Genomic DNA, 18,577 nt, shown 5'->3' on the forward strand with positions numbered 1-18,577 from the left:
CATCTAATGAACACAAAATATTTTTAATTTTAAGTCTTAAGTTTATAAAAAGAATTAATTATTAAAAATAATAAAAAACACAAAAAATATTGTTTTATTTCAAATAACGAGCTTTCCGAGTAGGTGGAAATCAAAGAGAGGGAGAGAGAGAGAAAGAAGCAATAAGGGCAAGGTAATCTACCTTGAATAAGGGTTTCATATGTTTGTACTCCCATTTCCGTTATATTGATGTTTTATTATATCTGGCAATGCCCTAACAGACATGACAGGCAGCACCCAAATTAACAGTAGTTTCCACTGAGAACATTTTCAAAGTGTGGCATCTCTTCGTTCGCTGTGAAAGGTTATCATCATCTGTTGCACGAATTACGATTGTGTCTGCCTGAAAAACTATTTCAGTCGCTATTCTATATCAATTATATACAGTCGTTTGTTTACTTCTATCAGTCAATCGGTCGGTACGAAAATATATTCTAAAAACATGGTTAAAGCTTGGTTTATGGACAATGAAACTACCGATCAACGTTTGGAACATCATCGCAATCCCCCCGAGTACATTGAGATTGATGAACTTTTCAAGAAGACCGGCGTGGAATATTTTCTGGTATGTTCGTTTTATTTGTGTGTGGTGCAAAATTGTTATTATTTACGATAGTTTTAATTAAATGCGGGTATTAAGGTGAATGGGGGGGTTGCGGTAAAGGGGAGTATTGAAACGGAGTCGATTTCGATAACTATAATATCGATCACACGAACGTGTCATCGTAAACATATGGTGCAGGGTTGGGAATGTCAGAATAAAAATGTGTATAAGATGTCATGGTACAATTATACAAGGTAACTGCAATACTCAGCAGATTTGATCGTATCCTAATACTCGTGTCAAGTTCGAAATGACATAGTTGATTTATGTAGAACGATCCAGTTCGAACATTTTGTACTCATTATATTTGAAATGAGAATACGGTAACACAGCTTGAGCTTTTTAATATATAGGCAAACAGGAAAAAACAAAACCATTTTGTAGAACGTTTGACATATATTTTTCCTATATTCCCAATTATAAATTTGCAAGATTTCCATTCATGTTTTTCAATTTCAAGGTAGATATATAAGGTAGCCGCATCGGCGAATTGGGAACATGGTATGCCAAAATTGTTATCAAGGCGAATAAAAATGAATTCGCCTTATATTTTTCAACCAATCAGAACAAAGCATTTGAGAAGTTTTATAAAATTTTTATTTACTTTTTTAAATTTGTGTGTTTTTTGCAAATCGTAAATTTATGAATTAAATATACCATAAAAAATAAAAATGATTCGTTAATGTTAAGGAACTGATGACAACGAATACATTTTTGGAGAAACGAAGACGTGGACCCATTTTGAATATGTTTTCTGCGGTAGTAACACCTCAGCATACCAAACTCAACATATGTGGAAATCTAAGGTTCAAGTTACAACCAAATTATTGAGATTGGGATGTATCATTATATAGATGCGAACGTAGAAAGTTTTGCAAGGAAATTTGCATTCAATAAACCAAAATGTGAAATTGAGGAAACTGAATTCTAACAATGTTTAACAATAAATAATATAATAATTCTTCAGAAATTGTCTTCTTTAATTTTATTTTTTCTGGCGAATTCAAGAAAAACAAATTGTTGTGACATATAATATTACCACTAGCTGGCTTGATACGGCTACCTTATTAATATACCTTGTTCAATTTTATTTTGAAAATTCAAAAATATTGTATTTTGAATATAAATTAAATATATTGACATTTTGTATGTTACATACAATAACAATTTTCTATGTTGTTGAATTGTATTTGTTGTAGTTTTGCAGTCACCTTGTATAATTTTTCATGATAAGAAGTATATGTGCTGCGAGGCCGCATAACCCAAAAAACTTGTGTTTTAATCATTAATCACACCTTACAAGGAACAGAGGGACTTTTATAGCTTCTCAATCATAGTGTGCAAAAGAGATATTTATCTGAACGACATGAATTCTGATATAGCGAACAATTCTGCAGAAAGTAGTATACGCCATGGCCCAATAAGTTTTGGGGAATTCACAATAGGTTCGTTCGTTTACTTTCCCAGTAATATTTACTCAGTAAGAATTTGCAGAGTAATTTTTCCTTCTCAAGAGAGAAAACTGCAAAAAGTAAACGAACAACATCCAGTAAAAAGATTGTTTCGACACAGCTGATTAAAACAACAAACAAATTGGCGCAAACTAAAAAACACCATTTTTATTAGAAAAATGGATAACAAGCGGAAAATTGATGTTGTTTGTTCCCCACAAACATTTACAAGGGTTGTGACCGGTAAGTTTTAACTATTTATTTGGAAATATATTGATGTTGATTGATGTTTACAGACATGTTCCAGACATGTTAGGAATGCACACTTTTTTGTTCGGATTTGGAACCTAAAAAATCGTTCGCCAATTACTCTTGTATTACCTTATTTTTAAATACTTGCGTTTTCTTCATCCATTTTGGTAATTAATGATACAAAATCAAAATAAAATTCACAAAACAATTCTCTTGAGAAAATTTTTTTGTTTGTTTACAAAACATAACAAAACAGCTGATTAAATATCAGCTGATGGTACAAGAAAATTCTTACTGAGTAAATGTTCCTTGTAAGAATTTGAAAATACTCAGTAACACAACTGTCAAATATGCTCTCTCAATTCACTCTCTTTTACTGGAGTTTTGGGTAAACGAACAACATTTTGTAATAATTTGTACAAATTCGTACAAATTATTGAGTAAACGAAGTCCAGTAAAAGAGAGTGTATTGAGAGAGCAGATTTGACAGTTATTTTCTTGCAAAGAAAATTTACTCAGTATGAATTTTCTTGTACCATCAGCTGTTTCAGCTGTTTTCATATATTTTGTAAACAAACAATAACATTTTTCGTAAGCAAATTGATTGTTTTGCGAATTTTATATTGATTTTGTATCATTAAACATTAAAATGGATAAAGAAAACGCAAATATTTGTAAACAACATCAATTTTCCGCTTGTTATTCATTTTTCTAATAAAATGCTGCTTTTTGTTTATTTATTGTTTTAATCATTTTATTGTTTTAACCAGATGGTTTCACTCGAGCTGTCAAAATGCTAATCATTTTGAATTAATCGTATGAAAATGTTTCTTTTTTTTTTTGTAAAATAAATTGTCAGAATATGTTAGGTTTTGACTTCAAATAATACTTTCAATGAAAGTAAAGTTGTCCCAAAACATACCTGAAAAAATAAGAGATGCTTTTTAAAATGTGCCATTTTGCCACGATAATATAAAAGAATGTTTATTTTGGAGATTTGGTTAATGCTTTTATATATTTTTCGAAAAAATTCTATGACCAACCCTAATATTCAATTTCAGGCATTGACAATTTATTTTCTATAACAATAATATATGGTCTGTTCCCGTACTGCAAGAATCTACGAGTTTTTACTATTTTTTCGATATCATAAAGGAAAAAGTGTTATCGTAGTAAAGAAAACAGTAGATTCTTGCAGTACGGGAACAGACCATATATTATTGTTATAGAAAATAAATTGTCAATGCCTGAAATTGAATATTAGGGTTGATCATAGAATTTTTTTGTAATATAATTAGTTTTTGTAATTAATTTTTTTCATTAATTTTATGTGGAATGTCAGTGCACTCCTTCTGGTGTTTCCAAATATAAAATGATCTAAATTTTACTGAAAATTAATTAAAACGACATGTACACTAGAAGTTTTTTGCATGGTTAACCTTCTTTATGAGGATTTATTTGACAAATATGTAAAGGAGTTGACAATTAAACCCACTGGGTTAACTAAATCCTGTGTAATGCTAATGTACTATAACAAAACTTTCTACAAACTAATATTTTAGCCATACCAGTATAATGTTGGAGAAAGGGACTTATTGGTCGGTCCACTTCTTCTAGTAATGGATCAACATTTCTGATTTGACCCAAACTCTGCACACCGTTGTATTTTTACTAACTCTAAATTCGAATATGGACCCATTGGTCCACTCCATCTAATAACTCCCACACGAAGGGTCAACATTTAGAATATTTGTCAATTTTACTTTTGAAGCCCCAGCGCCAAAAAAGCTTTATAGGGGCAAAACTGGCAACCATCAAAATTACATTTTATATAAAATTATGTTTATGAAATTTAGAAAAAAAAGGTAATTACGAAAGAAGTGTGTCTATTTTTGTCAATAAATATTTTTTCAGTTTAGTTTTAAAAGAGGAAATAGAATTTGAGTTTCTTATTTCAAGCGGCAATTTGTTGTATTCACTTGGCCCAGCAAAACCAATTCGCTTTTTAGTGGTCTCAAAACGACACCTGACAACATGAAGTTGGTCTGATTGACGTGTATTTCTTGCAGTTCTCTCAAAATTACCGGCGAACTCGATTGATCTTACACCTGTGTTCCTGGTAGACTTGAAAACATACGTCAATATTTGCTGCATATATAATCCTCTTATCGGCAGAATAGTTTTGAGTTTGCGTCGAAAAAGTTGCAGGGAAGAATAACGCCGTGGTAGATTTAAAACAATTTTTAATGCAGTGTTCTGTGCTCGTTGCAGTTCTTTTATCGATCTATTGTTTTTATAGGCATATATACCTGGTAGATACGTAAGATGGGAGTGAATCAATGCTTGATATATCAATAGCTTGCTATCTGTACTCAACAAACGATTAAACTTCCGTAGAATACCTGTTGCAGAAGAAACTTTAGCTTTCATATTTTCAATGTGAGAATTCAACATCAAATTATTGCTCATAGTTATACCCAGATATCTAATCGAGCTTGATTCATTAACAGGGACTCCATTTATGTACACGGACATAACATCTCCACCAATGTGAGGTCTAAAACGAATAAATTTAGTTTTTGACGAATTTAGCACCAACTTATTTAGCCTGGCATACTCGGCCAATAAGCATGAGTCGTATGCAACTTGCACCTGCAGCACTTTCTCATCCATGTACTTGTAAAATAGGCTCACATCATCAGCATACATCACAAGTTTACCAAAAAATTGCATATTCTTTAAATCATTCCTTGCGGAACACCATTTCTCACGCTTACCCAGCTACTTTCTGCGTTGCCGACTTTAACAAACTGAAAACGATTGTCTAAAAAGTTTTTGAAAAACAAAGTATCCGGTGCAAATCCAATACGTTCCAATTTATTAATTAATATCGTATGATCTACAAGATCAAACGCCTTGGTGAAATCATAAAATACTCCTGCAACTCCTTTGAATCCGGAATCTAGTTCCTTACAAATATGCTCAACAATATGAAATACAGCTTCATCAGTCCCACAGGCTTTTCTAAAACCAAACTGATTGGCAAATAAAATGTTGTTTTCCTCAATATATGTTGTTATCTGCTCAGAAATGATTCTTTCGAAAACTTTGTCAAGCACTGATAAAACAGCAACAGGTCTAAAATTCGTGATACTATTCGAACTAGTTTTCTTGGGTATTGGTATCACTTTATGAACCTTCAATATGTCAGGATATTTTCCGCTCGTAATCATACTATTGAAGATTCTGTGCAATACATCAGTTACCTCAGATTTCCTTACCAACAACATCCATGACCGTATATTGTCAAATCCGCAGCTTTTCCTTTGATTTAACGCCTCAATTTCATTCAGTATACGAGTTCTATCAACTGACTGTAAAGAAAACTGACCGGTATCCATTGCAAGTGTCCTGAAAACATTAATATTGTCGTCATTATGGGGTTGTATGCCTTCCCTTAATTCTTCAACCGAATGATCAAAATACATGTTCAGTTTATTGGCTTTTTCAATATCTTCTGTTACAGTATTTCCATTCCCATCGACAATGTCTCCAAGTGGTTTTTTGCTTCTACCTAATTCATTGTTTAGAAATTGCCAGATTTTCCTTACGTCACCGTTGCATGAGCTTAAATTGTTTCTTTGGAACTCGTTCCTTAGGCTTCTGCTGCAAAATTTGATAACATTGCTTATCCGCTTCAACTGATTTCTAATACTTGGATCATCTTTCCTTCTGCGTCTCAAATAAAGCAACTTTGTTTTATGTTCAATCAAAGAGACCAGTTTATCTGTCAACCAAGGAGCAAAACTTTGTAGTCTATTAACAAATTTCGTTGTAACTTCTTTACTTTTACAAACGCCAGTTTGTATTATGTCAACAAACTTTTTACAAAGTTCAGACGAATCATCAATTGCCGTTAACATGCTCCAGTTTGTGTCCAAATATTCTGTAAACTTAGCATGGTTCACTTTTTTAATAATTTCGGGCAAATCCTCTTGGTATACGTTACTTCTTATAAAACAACTGAGGATGTTATGATCCGACAATTCGGTTTCTATACTGTGAACCACAATATTGCTGCTATAGTTGCTAAATATCCAATCTATGCTCTTCTTAGAAATAGGACGCGTAATATGATTATGACAAGAATACATGTTATAAGCACTCAAAAGATAAATCAGGGATTTTTGATGTTTTAGTGTAGTGAAGAAATCAACATTCATATCACCGCAAATAATTATAAAACCTGAATTCAAACGTTGCAACACAGTATCCATTTTCTTAATAAAATCACCCACACTGCACTTTGGGGATCGATAACACGATGCTAATATTAATTTCGAGTTGTATAAAATAGTTCCAGGAAATTCAACGGCTATAACAATAACTATATATAACTATAACTCACATCGTAATACGTGGCCTAATTGATTCACCTTTTCTTACGGGAGAAAAAAAATTTATGTTCCTTCTCGAAGAACACGTAATTTTAATCCGTTGAAATTGTCGATTGCGAGAACTAATTATGAACTAAACAACCCAATGGAGTCTTTATGTGTAATATATACAAGCATAAGCAATATTATGTCTAAGTAGTCCAGCTATAAAGAATTCTATAGTGGGCATGGAAACAGTAGACCCTGGCATTAAAGCAGCAGTTGTCAAATTTTATATTATAGTTTCTGTTCACTTTTGTTTGTTTAATTAAGCTAGTTTATGGTATTGTAATGCATCGATCTATTTCTAATTTATATTTGTTTTATAACTATTAATCGCCGGCTGATGATATATCTGTAGCCGGTATTATCAAACCACTACTAACCCGCCTTAGTTCGGTCTTTGGTGTGTACGTGCTCCCTGCGAATAGGGAAGTAGCCCCCTCGGTCGGCACGGGAGGGCGTGAGAGGCGTGGGAACAAACATAAAAATATTTCTTTTAAATTTAAATCAAATTCGAAGATGGGATTCATCGGTCCACTTTTTCTGGTACCTCCCCCACAACACGCTCAGTATTTTGCTGAAAATTTATTTTATAATTTCATTCGAATGGACCATCCGATTTGAACTGAACATTGCACAACCTAATATTACGACCATGACTGCATATTGTTGAAGGTTTGGACTTATCGGTTCACTATTTCTAGTACATCGCCCACAAAGGGTAAACATTTTGGAAACGTGTACATGTTATATGAAGCGAACAGAGTATAAAATGTCATCGAAACTTTGCACATCGTAATATATTTACCATACCTACAAAAATGGGATCCGTCAATCCACAGCTTGTATATCCCCCACAAAATTCTCAAGATTTTGCTCGAAATTAATTATATAATATCACTCAAACGGACTATCTAATTTAATCTGAACTTTGCACAACCTATTGTCTTCCACTTGATCTTTCCATCTAATTCGCGGCCTTCCATTCTCTCAACATGATCTAGCCAAAGAGCTCAACACGTCAAACAATGCCGATGACCGAGAATAGAGGGTATAGCTCATGTTTCATTCGACGGCGATATTCACCGTCGACAAAGATCGGCCCATAAATCTTTCGGAGAATTTTTCTCTCAAAGACTCCAAGAGCAGTCTATTTTGAAATCTCATTAGGCAGCAAAACTACCTAAAAACTTTTTACCAAAAAGTATCATTGCATAGCCCGCCATTTATGAAGGTCCCTAGTGATTGCTGGTATTTTAAATATCCACCACCTGAAGAGTATAAGAAGTTCGGTCGTCGGTTTTATTTGCTTATTAATTTCATAATATTATTTTCAGATTGATGCTGATAACTATCAAACTGATGAGGTGCTCCAGGACTTACGCAAGAAACGCAATTATTCGTATGAAGATGAGGTATAAATTCAATAATAATTTATATATAAAAAAAGATATTAAGAAAATATATATTTTCAGATTACATGTTCGGAAAAATGTTTACCCGATTATGCCAATAAATTGAAGTCTTTCTTTACGGAGCATTTACATACCGATGAAGAAATTCGTTTAGTTTTAGATGGTTCTGGATATTTTGATGTTAGAGAGTAAGTATTGTAATTTCGGAACATAAGAACTCAATAGAACATTTGGTTCAACAAATATGCAAACATACATATATAATTCGTAACTTTTTTTAAAATAAACTATCCAATGAATCAAGTTTTGTAATACACAAATTTAAATCATTCATTCATTCAAATTTTAATTGCTAAAATTTGTTTTGCATTTTCAGTGACAAGGAAAATTGGATTCGCATTGCCGTTACCAAAGGTGATTTAATTATTATTCCAGCTGGAATCTATCACCGTTTCACTTTGGACACCAATGTATGTAGAATTAAAATTTAATCAATTTAATATTTATTTAATTATTCCTTATTTTTTAGAATTATGTTAAAGCTAAGCGTTACTTTGTCGGTGAACCCGTTTGGCTGCCTTATAATCGTCCAGCTGATGAAATGGATTGTCGCAAAGAATATTTGAAACATCAATCCGAAGCATTTGCCCATTTAAATAAAGTTTAAATTTTGCATTGTAATTGTTATTTTTTCGTAAAATTGTTATTATGAATAAATTAAAAAAATTGGCGATGATTTTTATAAAAGCGCAATAAATTATTTTGGCTGGGTCGAACACTGTAGATCAATCATAAATGATGACCGTTAAATGTATGATTAGGAAGTAGAAGAAAATATGGCGGTTCGCTGAAGGAGTTCTATATAGATTGATTTTTTGTTTGTTTTTTGATTAGGAAATGTTTTTTCTTTGCAAACATTTCCCAATTACAAGAAAATTCCCTCACTAAAAATGAGGTCTATACAGAGACATAATTCGATATTAAACCTCATTTATAATTTCTTTCCAAAATCCAGTAAGGAATACCATGTAATGTTTGCTTGATCCATAGCAAAGTAACTACTTCCAGATGAACGCGGAAAAAATATTTTCATTTCAATTAAATTTGAATATATTTCAATTTAATTTAAAATTTTTTCAGGTGATATTGCTTCCCAGTCTTATATTCCGACTTCAACATAATTTTCTATGGATTCAAGATTTTCTAGGTTGATTTTTTTTCCTGAGTTAATGACCTCCAAAAAATCCTGAGCTTGGACAAACTTCAATTTGTTGAAAAATATTACATTAATAAATCAATAATTTCTAAACAAATTAACAAGTTTTTGAAGCCACGCGAAACATCGCAACATGAAGATTTATTTATTAAAAGGACAATCTAAAATGATATAGACAATCTATAGACAAATTCGATATGGATCGTTTCATGTAGCGTGACATACTACAAGATGTAATTCTGCCTTATGCAGTAGTCCGTTACCATATGCCGGGCAGACATTGTCGACCTCTCCATCAATTCGTGCCCAATATGAATTGAGGCGGCTACACCATCCAGATCTCAGTTGTGCCAAAACCACTCTAGTTTGTCGAGGCAGCTGCTGCTCTTCTGCAGCTATCAAAGGCGGACAGTTGAACAGATGTAGCGTGTCATGTGGTCCGTTACCACATGCCGGGCAGACATTGTCGACCTCTCCATCAATTCGTGCCCAATATGAATTGAGGCGGCTACACCATCCAGATCTCAGTTGTGCCAAAACCACTCTAGTTTGTCGAGGCAGCTGCTGCTCTTCTGCAGCTATCAAAGGTGGATGGTCTCCGAGGATGGTATTCACACGATATTCTTAAACTGCTTCCTCAACTGCGTCCGTGTGGATACTATTCAATCCTGCTTGATAGGTCTGTTGATCTAGAGGCTCCTTTTTGTACCTCTGGACCTCTCTCTCCAGATCATGGAGATCCTTCCTGACATGCCTGGGTGGTGGATGCATATCCTTTAGGTAGCGGTTTGGATGGCTGCTCCTATAACACCCAAGCAGGTATTGCATCGACAACATCTTGTTGTGTTGACGCACAGGAAGGGTCTTCGTCTCCTCATGTAAGTGGTCTATTGGTGTCATGAGGAGACACCGTGTTGCAGTCCTCAGGGCGGCATTCTGGCAGGATTGAAGACTTTTCCACTGCGTTGCACTGACGTAAGAAGGTTTCCTTGTCAGCTCCCCAAGTGCTGCCGGCTAGCGACTTGAGATCCTTGTTTCTAGTCCTGACTATATAGCAAATAGCTGTGGCATGCGCGGACGACTTATATAGACTATCGAATGTGACCCCTAGAACCTTGGGGTAATTAGTGGTCGGAATTGTGGACCCCTCGACCTGCACATCAAAAGATAGCCGCATCTCCGCTGTCTATGTGGTAAACAGTGTGGCCGTTGACTTAGTGCCGGATATTTTCATATTCCTCGACCGGAAAAAGTCAGCTACATCCACGCCTCTCGCAAATGTCATCAATTTTAGGTCCTGACGCCATAATCGTGCAATCATCCGCATATGTTACGAACTTTATGCCGTCCAGTGGGCGTGGAATTCCTGAGAGGTAGAGGTTAAACAGTTCCGGAGATATCACCCCTCCTTGGGGAACTCCCTGTTTAACTCTACGGCCTTCGATTTCCTGTCTCTGAATTCCACGTACGACTGGCGTCCACACATATAGTTCACGATCCCACGTTTCAAACTTGGCTGGAGGGTTGTTCTCTCGACGTCCTTGGCGTGACTGACGGTATCAAATGCCTTTGATAGGTCTAGCGCCACCATGACTGTCCTGTTACACGGCCTGTTCTGGTTGAGTCCTTCTGCTATGTGTGCGGCGTGAAAAGCTGTTATTGTGCTGTGCTGCTTCCGGAATCCATGCTGATGATCAGCAACTGAGTAGCATTCACGAATGCTAGGGAGTAGTAAAGCCTCAAGTGTCTTGTCTACTGGCGACAAAAGTGAGATCGGCCTGTATGACTCACCTTTGCTGGCATCCTTGCCCGGCTTCAGTAGCGGGACCACCCTGCCCATTTTCCAGGCATCGGGAACTACTAGGGTGGATAAGGACAAGTTGAGGACTTTAGTATAATAATCTACTCCTGGCTCATCAAGCTGCTTCAACATCACCATGGAGATTCTATCTGGACCAAGCGCTTTGAATGATTTCGCATTCCTGATGACCTTGCAACATCCTCCAATGTAAATTGTGGTGGTTCCTCCTCCACCTGAAGAGAGCGTATGCGGCGCAATACTTTTCTCTTCTCCCGGTCACTCTCGGGGTGCTCTATAAATTGCCGGTTGAAATAACACGCGCACCTCTTCGGATCTGTCACCTCGACGCCGTTAAATGAGACAGAAGACCGATCCTCCTTCTTTCCAGGGTTCGAGAGCGACTTAAGCGTTGCCCACAATTTAGTCACTCCGGTATTGATGTTGCAACACTTCAGATGTTCTAGCCACTTTTTCCGCTTATGCTCGCCGACTGACCTGATCACCTCCAACGTCAGTTCTCTGGCTCTGGGGTTAGTAGGTTTAGAACGACGAAGCTCATCACGCTCATTCGCTAGTCCCGCCCCTCGATTGGTGAAATTTCTGAACTCTTGCCAATTGGCATTCTCATGATTAAGGAAAGTACGGCGTTCAGAAGTTATGAAATCGGGTGGTCTGTTGATGGATATGATAATAGGGAGGTGGTCTGATCCCAATGATATGACGGGTTGCCAAACCACGTCATTCGTCAGACCCGGAGACACGATGGATATGTCCGGTGAACTTTGACAGTCTCCCCTTATCCTAGTGGGTATGTCCTTATTCACCGTGAAAAACCTTGAGCTATCAATTTGCTCGGCCAGCGCCATGCCCCTCTGGTCATTACTTAGGACGGAATGCCATAACTCATGATGTGCATTGAAATCCCCTAGCACCAGACGGTTATTGCCTTCCTAAAGATGACTAATGTCAGGCAAATAACGAGGGTCACAGCTATTTAACGGGAGAATGTAAACGTTAAGCACCTCGGCGGTACCACACTTGACCGCTTCCCCCATACATTCCATGTATGGGTCACTAGAGTCTAGCGCAAGCGAGATAGGTCTGTACTGGACAGAATGGTGCAATAGGAATGCTAATCCTCCACCTCTTGTACGATCCTTTCTAATCACGTTGTATCCATCAGAACTCTGAAGACTGCAGGTGTTGTTCAGCTTCGTTTCCTGGATCGAGAAAGGATACGTTATCACGAGTTGCGACAGCAATGTGCGGTGTTAGCGGCGCAGGTTGCTGCTGAGGAGATTGCGTGGGAGTCACGTAATTCGAAAACGACGACGATGATGACGTGGACCACGGTGATGACGACGACTCGCGGGGGACTGCATTGGCGCAGCATGAAGCAACATAGTTCCTTTCGCTATACTCCTGTATCCGGCTAAGGCCGGAACAACTCCTGAAATGTACCCATTCTCTGCAACCGTTGCATCTCACCGAGGTAGATCTGTGGTGAATGCTGTTGTGACAAACTGAGCAGAACCATGGTCTGGGGTTTGTCTTAATCCCGGCACGGACCAAAAGAATCCGGAGGAAACATTCCGGGTAATGAAGCTCCCAAGTTGAAAAAAATACACATTGTATTTGCTGGGTTGACAGCCCTTGGTCGGATGTTGATTCATCCGAGTCAATCCGGTGCATAGAACCGGCCGTTGTGGGATTACTGGTAATTGTTGTTGCTGTTTTATCGGAGTACTGTATTTCTTGCCATTTTTATATATTTTTGGCAGTAAGTCAAAATTGAAAACCAGACACACGTTATTGTAATAAAATCTATTAAAAATGATGAGTTTTGCTTTAGTTTTGTCCTAGTAAAAATTGAGAGAATTCTCTTATCCATAAATTATTAATTTTTCATAATGAATTTTGCATTAATTCTTTTGTTTTTAAGTGAATAAAGTACCCAATTTAAAACTGAGAAAACCCAACACGATATCTTTGTTTTTGAAAAAGTTATGCGTCATTTACAATACCTTGGAATGTTAGTTGCTTTAGTTTTGGCCACCAGTGTATGTCAAATAAACAAAACAACCTGTTAAATATCTTATGTGTAAATATGACATTATAGGACATTACAAGCTTCGTCAATTATTACGTGTTTCTTTGAATATAATTTTTTCCTCTGAAGCGCAGGGAAGACAGACCTAATGTTTTCATTCAAATATTTTCGTATATCACAAAAAGTTCTAAATACTGTACGATGGTACTAAAATAGCAACACTGTAACAGCTGTTAATTGTTTTTATTCTTATTTATTTTTGTTGTTAACTTTAACATTTGTTTACATTTAAATTGACTGGTCTTTTGTTTATTTATGAGTGATAGACGGTTATAAACCAATCACTTTTCACCTCTAGAACAACATAAGGTAAATATAAACAATCACCGCTTTCAATAAATGTTGTAGTAAACATAAACATAACAAACAAATTGCAGTACATTTGCCGGCACAACAAATGACCTTTGTCAATGACACATCAGTCAGCTGGGGGGTGTCGTTTTAATGGAGATAGCACATCAGCAGCAGCGGCGACCAGCATTTCAATAGCGAGCAACACCAACACAAGAGGACAGTGTAAGTTTGTCAATTGAGGTGTATAGTTGAAGGCATAGCTGACGATAACGTTGAGAAGATTTTTGAATTTTTCGGGTAAGAGATTTGATACAAAGTATTATTATCTGATTTGTTTTAGTAATAAATTATATTTTTTAGTTACTAGAAGTAATAACAAATTCCTGTGGAATATTCTATATCGAAAAATGTCCCTAGCAACGGAAACTGTAGCCACAACTGTGTACGAGGGTCAAAAGCCTGGCACCAGTGGATTACGCAAAAAGGTACAAAAGGAATAAAAATATATATGTGTAAAATATACTGTGTAATGTTTTTCTTATTAATTTGATGCCATTGTTTATTTGTAGGTTAAAGTATTTACCCAAGTTAATTATACGGAGAATTTTGTTCAATGTATTTTGGATGCTAATGGAGATGCCCTTAAAGGTTCCACTTTAGTGGTGGGTGGTGATGGACGGTTTTATTGTAAAGAGGCTGCAGAATTGATTATACGCATGTGTGCTGCCAATGGGGTAAGTGAGGCACACCAGTAGAGAAGAACATTCTATATTAATATTTTTTTTATTAAATTGATCTTAGGTTGGCAAATTATTGGTAGGTCAAAATGGTATACTGTCAACTCCTGCTGTTTCAAGTTTAATACGTCATCACAAAGCATTGGGTAAGTGATATATCAAATTCTATTGTTTACTTTATTTTAATCTCGTTATTTTTTTTGTTTTGTTTTCTTACAAGTACTTTTAAGAGACAATAGAATTTGTTATCATTGTGGTTGCTTTTATTTTTTGCATTATCAATTCCTATCAGGTCTCTCTGAAACCTATTGCATTATTACTTGCATGCCCTTCTCATGATCTCTATTTACATTAGCTTGTTAGTTAAGTGGAAGATAAGTTTTTTATTTGCAAAAAATGCATATGTACGTATCGTGTGTACATTAAATAGTGCCTTATCGCTTATCTTACACCTACTGCTGTGATGGACAATTATTGGCAATAGTCAAGGTCAGCAACATTTAAGTTACAATTTCGATATTTTTTTGCCTTTCGTTGTGGCAATAACTCCATAGTTAATGGGTTATATTTTATAACCACTATTAAAAATATAATTGGAAAGGTATTTAGCTTAAGGAGACGCAATGTATGCTACTATAAGATATAGTCGAATTTTTTAATCGGGTATTAACATTTTTCTGTTTAAATCTTCAAATAATTATATGTCAAATTATAAGCCTGAAAAATAATTTAAGGTTGTATATTTGCCCATTGTAAAACTTCTTAAATGATTATAGACTTAGAAAAAATACCTATTTTATACCCCCTTTTTATACCTCTCACTTCTAAGAAATCACCCGAGTTGCTTACAAAAGACTAGTGTTCTTTCCTAAAAAAATACACAACTATGTTTTTTTTAAAAAAAGGCACGGAATTATTTGTGTACTATCAAAACCCTTTGTATATCTATTTGACTATCGTTAATACACATTATTCTATAGCACCTGCTATATCAATGAAAACTATTATATGTTGTTTTAATTTCTAGAATGATATGGCGTTTTTTGTCAGTTTAGTAATTTGCAAATCATGTTGCCTAGCACATATTGTTTGTTTGGGTATTGGGCACCTTACGAATAACAACGATAATACTATTAAATAAATGATAATCATTTTTTGCTTCTGTTAAACATATCTACTCAGTGTTTCTAATCTAATTAAATGAATGTCGGTACTCCTTGAAAACAGACAAATTTTCAACCGAATTGACTGTAATTCGATAATCTGTATTAAAACATAGATTCAGTGAACTCTCGATAATATGAACACACAAACTGACATTAAAGTATTGCAAAAATCGGGGAATTAGCTGTAAATAAGCTGGTCGAATCGAAAATATGAACAACCTCGACATTAATTAGATCACATTATCAAGAGTTCACTGTATATTGTTTCACGTTGTAGTATAGCTTAATCTATGATATTTTGATGTACATTTCTTATGGAAATTGGTTAAAATTTTGCAATTTTTTTCAACTGTGCAAATAAATTTCTTGACAAAAATTGTCGCTTTAGATCCATTTAAAAATATAGCCGCCATGGAATTTCTGGTCTTCTTGAGAAAGATAAACTTTTAACCTTTGGTACTTCTAGGTATTCTACAGAAGAGCTAATCAACCTGCACACCATTTACAATTTAGTATTTTTGTTCTCTTATAGTACGTATTTCACAAAATAGCCTCCATATCCATACCAAACTACACACCAGTTCTGAGAAACTTAGCTCTTTATTTAATTTGGTACCATTTACCTTTTGTACTTATTTCCAAAACTAATTCTAAATTTCCGATAAATTCACTCAAAAGCAAACTTTACCAAATTTAGTACCAATCCAACAGAAATCAACAATCCAACAGAAATCATATTTCCCAATTTCAGGATTACAGTCCGATCGGTTCACCCAAATCAAAATTGTAACATTTAGTACACACATAACATTTAGTATACACATAAGTACGAATTTCCAAAAGGTATCACATACTCCAATCCTATTCTCCAACTTAGTACCATTTAAATTGTAACAAATTTAGTACCATTTAGTACACATAAGTACGAATTTCCAAAACTACCTACAATTGCGCTTCGCCCAAATTGTAATAAATACCATTTAGTACTTTTCGTACACATTTATACAAATTTCCAAAAGTGTCTTAATATCCCAATCCTATACACCCGATATTAATTTAAAATTTCCAGATTCTAGCTCCATTCGTTCTTTCAAATTCATATTGTACCAAATATAGTACTGTTAAGTACTTTTCATATACATTTATACACACTGCCAAAACCATCTTCTTATATCGAGCCTACTTTTCAACCTTTAGCTCTATCCTTTCATGTGCTGCGAAATTGTACAAAATTAGTTCATTTTAGTACCATTCGGATACTTACAGTTTGAATTTTTCAAAAACCCCTTCGTACATCTATCCATCAGTGAGTTCTAGCTCTACCGGCTCGCCAAATACAAATGGTGCCAAAAGTAGAAATTTTTAGTACTTTTTATGACGTTTTTCAAAAACCTTCAGTCTAAGAGTGACCTTCACCAAATTTCAGTCAATCACGTTTCCCACACATATTTTCAATTAACTCCAATTTTAAAATTAACTATTTTTTCCCCCATTCCAGGTGGCATTGTCCTAACTGCTTCCCACAATCCTGGCGGTCCCGAAAATGATTTCGGCATTAAATTCAATTGTGAAAATGGTGGCCCAGCTCCTGATGCTTTTACTAATAAAATCTATCAACTTTCAACTGCCATTAAAGAGTACAAAATTGTCAAGGCCCTTCCCGTGGATATAACCAAAGTTGGTACCACCACACACACTGTGAACAATCAACCATTTGTTGTGGAGGTTATCGACTCGGTTGCCAATTATGTTAATCATATGAAGGAGATTTTCGATTTTGCCAAATTGCGGGATTATGTTAGCGGCAAAACGTCGGGTAAACCACTAAAAATGCGTATTGACTCCTTGAATGGTGTCACTGGATCGTATGTTAGAGAAATCTTCTTGAATTGTTTGGGTGCCAGTGAACAGAGTGTTGTGCACACAACTCCCTTGCCAGATTTTGGTGGTTTGCATCCAGATCCAAATCTGACATATGCCAAGGATTTGGTAGATGCTGTGGCAAATGGTGATTATGATATTGGAGCTGCTTTTGATGGTGATGGTGTAGGAAAATTAATTTGTAAAAGAAATAATTTTATAGAAAATGAAAAATCTTTTTTTTTCTTTTGTTATTTTGAAGGATCGTAACATGATCATTGGTCATAAGGCATTCTTTGTTACACCCAGTGATTCGTTGGCTGTCATTGCCCACTATTTGGAGTGCATACCATATTTCCAAAAGAACGGTGTACAAGGTTTTGCCAGAAGTATGCCAACGGCCTCCGCTGTAGATTTGGTTGGCAAAAAGCTGGGCAAAGAAGTATTCGAGGTACCAACAGGCTGGAAATATTTTGGCAATTTAATGGATGCCGGTCGACTGTGTTTGTGTGGTGAAGAAAGTTTCGGCACTGGCTCAAATCATATCCGTGAGAAGGATGGCATTTGGGCTGTTTTGGCTTGGCTATCCATCATGCAACACACCGGCAAGGGTATTGAAGATATTTTGAAAAATCACTGGTCAATTTATGGCCGTAATTATTTCACCCGTTACGATTATGAGGAATGTGAATTGGACCCATGTAACGAAATGATTGCAACCATGGAGAAGACCATTACCGATCCCTCATTTGTGGGTAAGGAGTTCTCCAGTGGTGGTAAGAGCTATAAGGTTAAGGTTGCCGACAACTTCTCCTACACTGATCCGGTGGACAAGTCCGTGGCCACCAAACAGGGATTGCGTATTGTGTTTGAAGATGGCAGTCGCATTGTTATGCGTTTGAGTGGCACCGGTAGCAGTGGAGCTACTGTGAGGTAGGTTTGATAAAAATTGTTGTTTGAGTTGAATTTTTAAATGAACATTTTTTTTAGATTATACATCGATTCCTATGAAAAGGACAATGTTTTGGGTCAAGCCAGTGTTATGCTGAAACCTTTAATTGACATTGCTTTAGAAATATCACAATTGCCAAAGTTCACCGGCCGCAATGCCCCCACCGTTATTACATAAATTTCATTACATTGGAAATCTAAAAACTACCTCATATTTAATAGAGGTATATGTTGATTATTTT

General features: G+C 35.7%; 2 protein-coding genes across 2 annotated transcripts; both read left to right on the forward strand.

Moving 5' to 3' along the window:
- Positions 1 to 468: 468 nt before the first annotated feature.
- LOC133323227 (acireductone dioxygenase) lies at positions 469 to 8,867 on the forward strand. The gene is made up of 5 exons (XM_061532185.1): positions 469 to 604; positions 8,123 to 8,200; positions 8,261 to 8,388; positions 8,577 to 8,670; positions 8,730 to 8,867. The coding sequence occupies exons 1-5, from the start codon at positions 482 to 484 to the stop codon at positions 8,865 to 8,867; spliced, it is 561 nt and encodes a 186-aa protein (XP_061388169.1). The 5' UTR covers positions 469 to 481.
- Positions 8,868 to 13,974: 5,107 nt separating this feature from the next.
- Positions 13,975 to 18,527, forward strand: LOC133323232 (phosphoglucomutase). The gene is made up of 6 exons (XM_061532189.1): positions 13,975 to 14,106; positions 14,191 to 14,355; positions 14,423 to 14,504; positions 17,023 to 17,570; positions 17,647 to 18,317; positions 18,375 to 18,527. Exons 1-6 carry the CDS (start codon positions 14,029 to 14,031, stop codon positions 18,511 to 18,513), a joined length of 1,683 nt encoding a protein of 560 aa, XP_061388173.1. The 5' UTR covers positions 13,975 to 14,028; the 3' UTR covers positions 18,514 to 18,527.
- The last annotated feature ends 50 nt before the right edge of the window (positions 18,528 to 18,577 follow it).

This window comes from Musca vetustissima, unplaced genomic scaffold, assembly GCF_032173495.1.
Source record: "Musca vetustissima isolate MV318-11 ecotype Yass unplaced genomic scaffold, APGP_CSIRO_Mvet_v1 utg6601, whole genome shotgun sequence".
Taxonomy (NCBI): Eukaryota; Metazoa; Arthropoda; class Insecta; order Diptera; family Muscidae; genus Musca; species Musca vetustissima.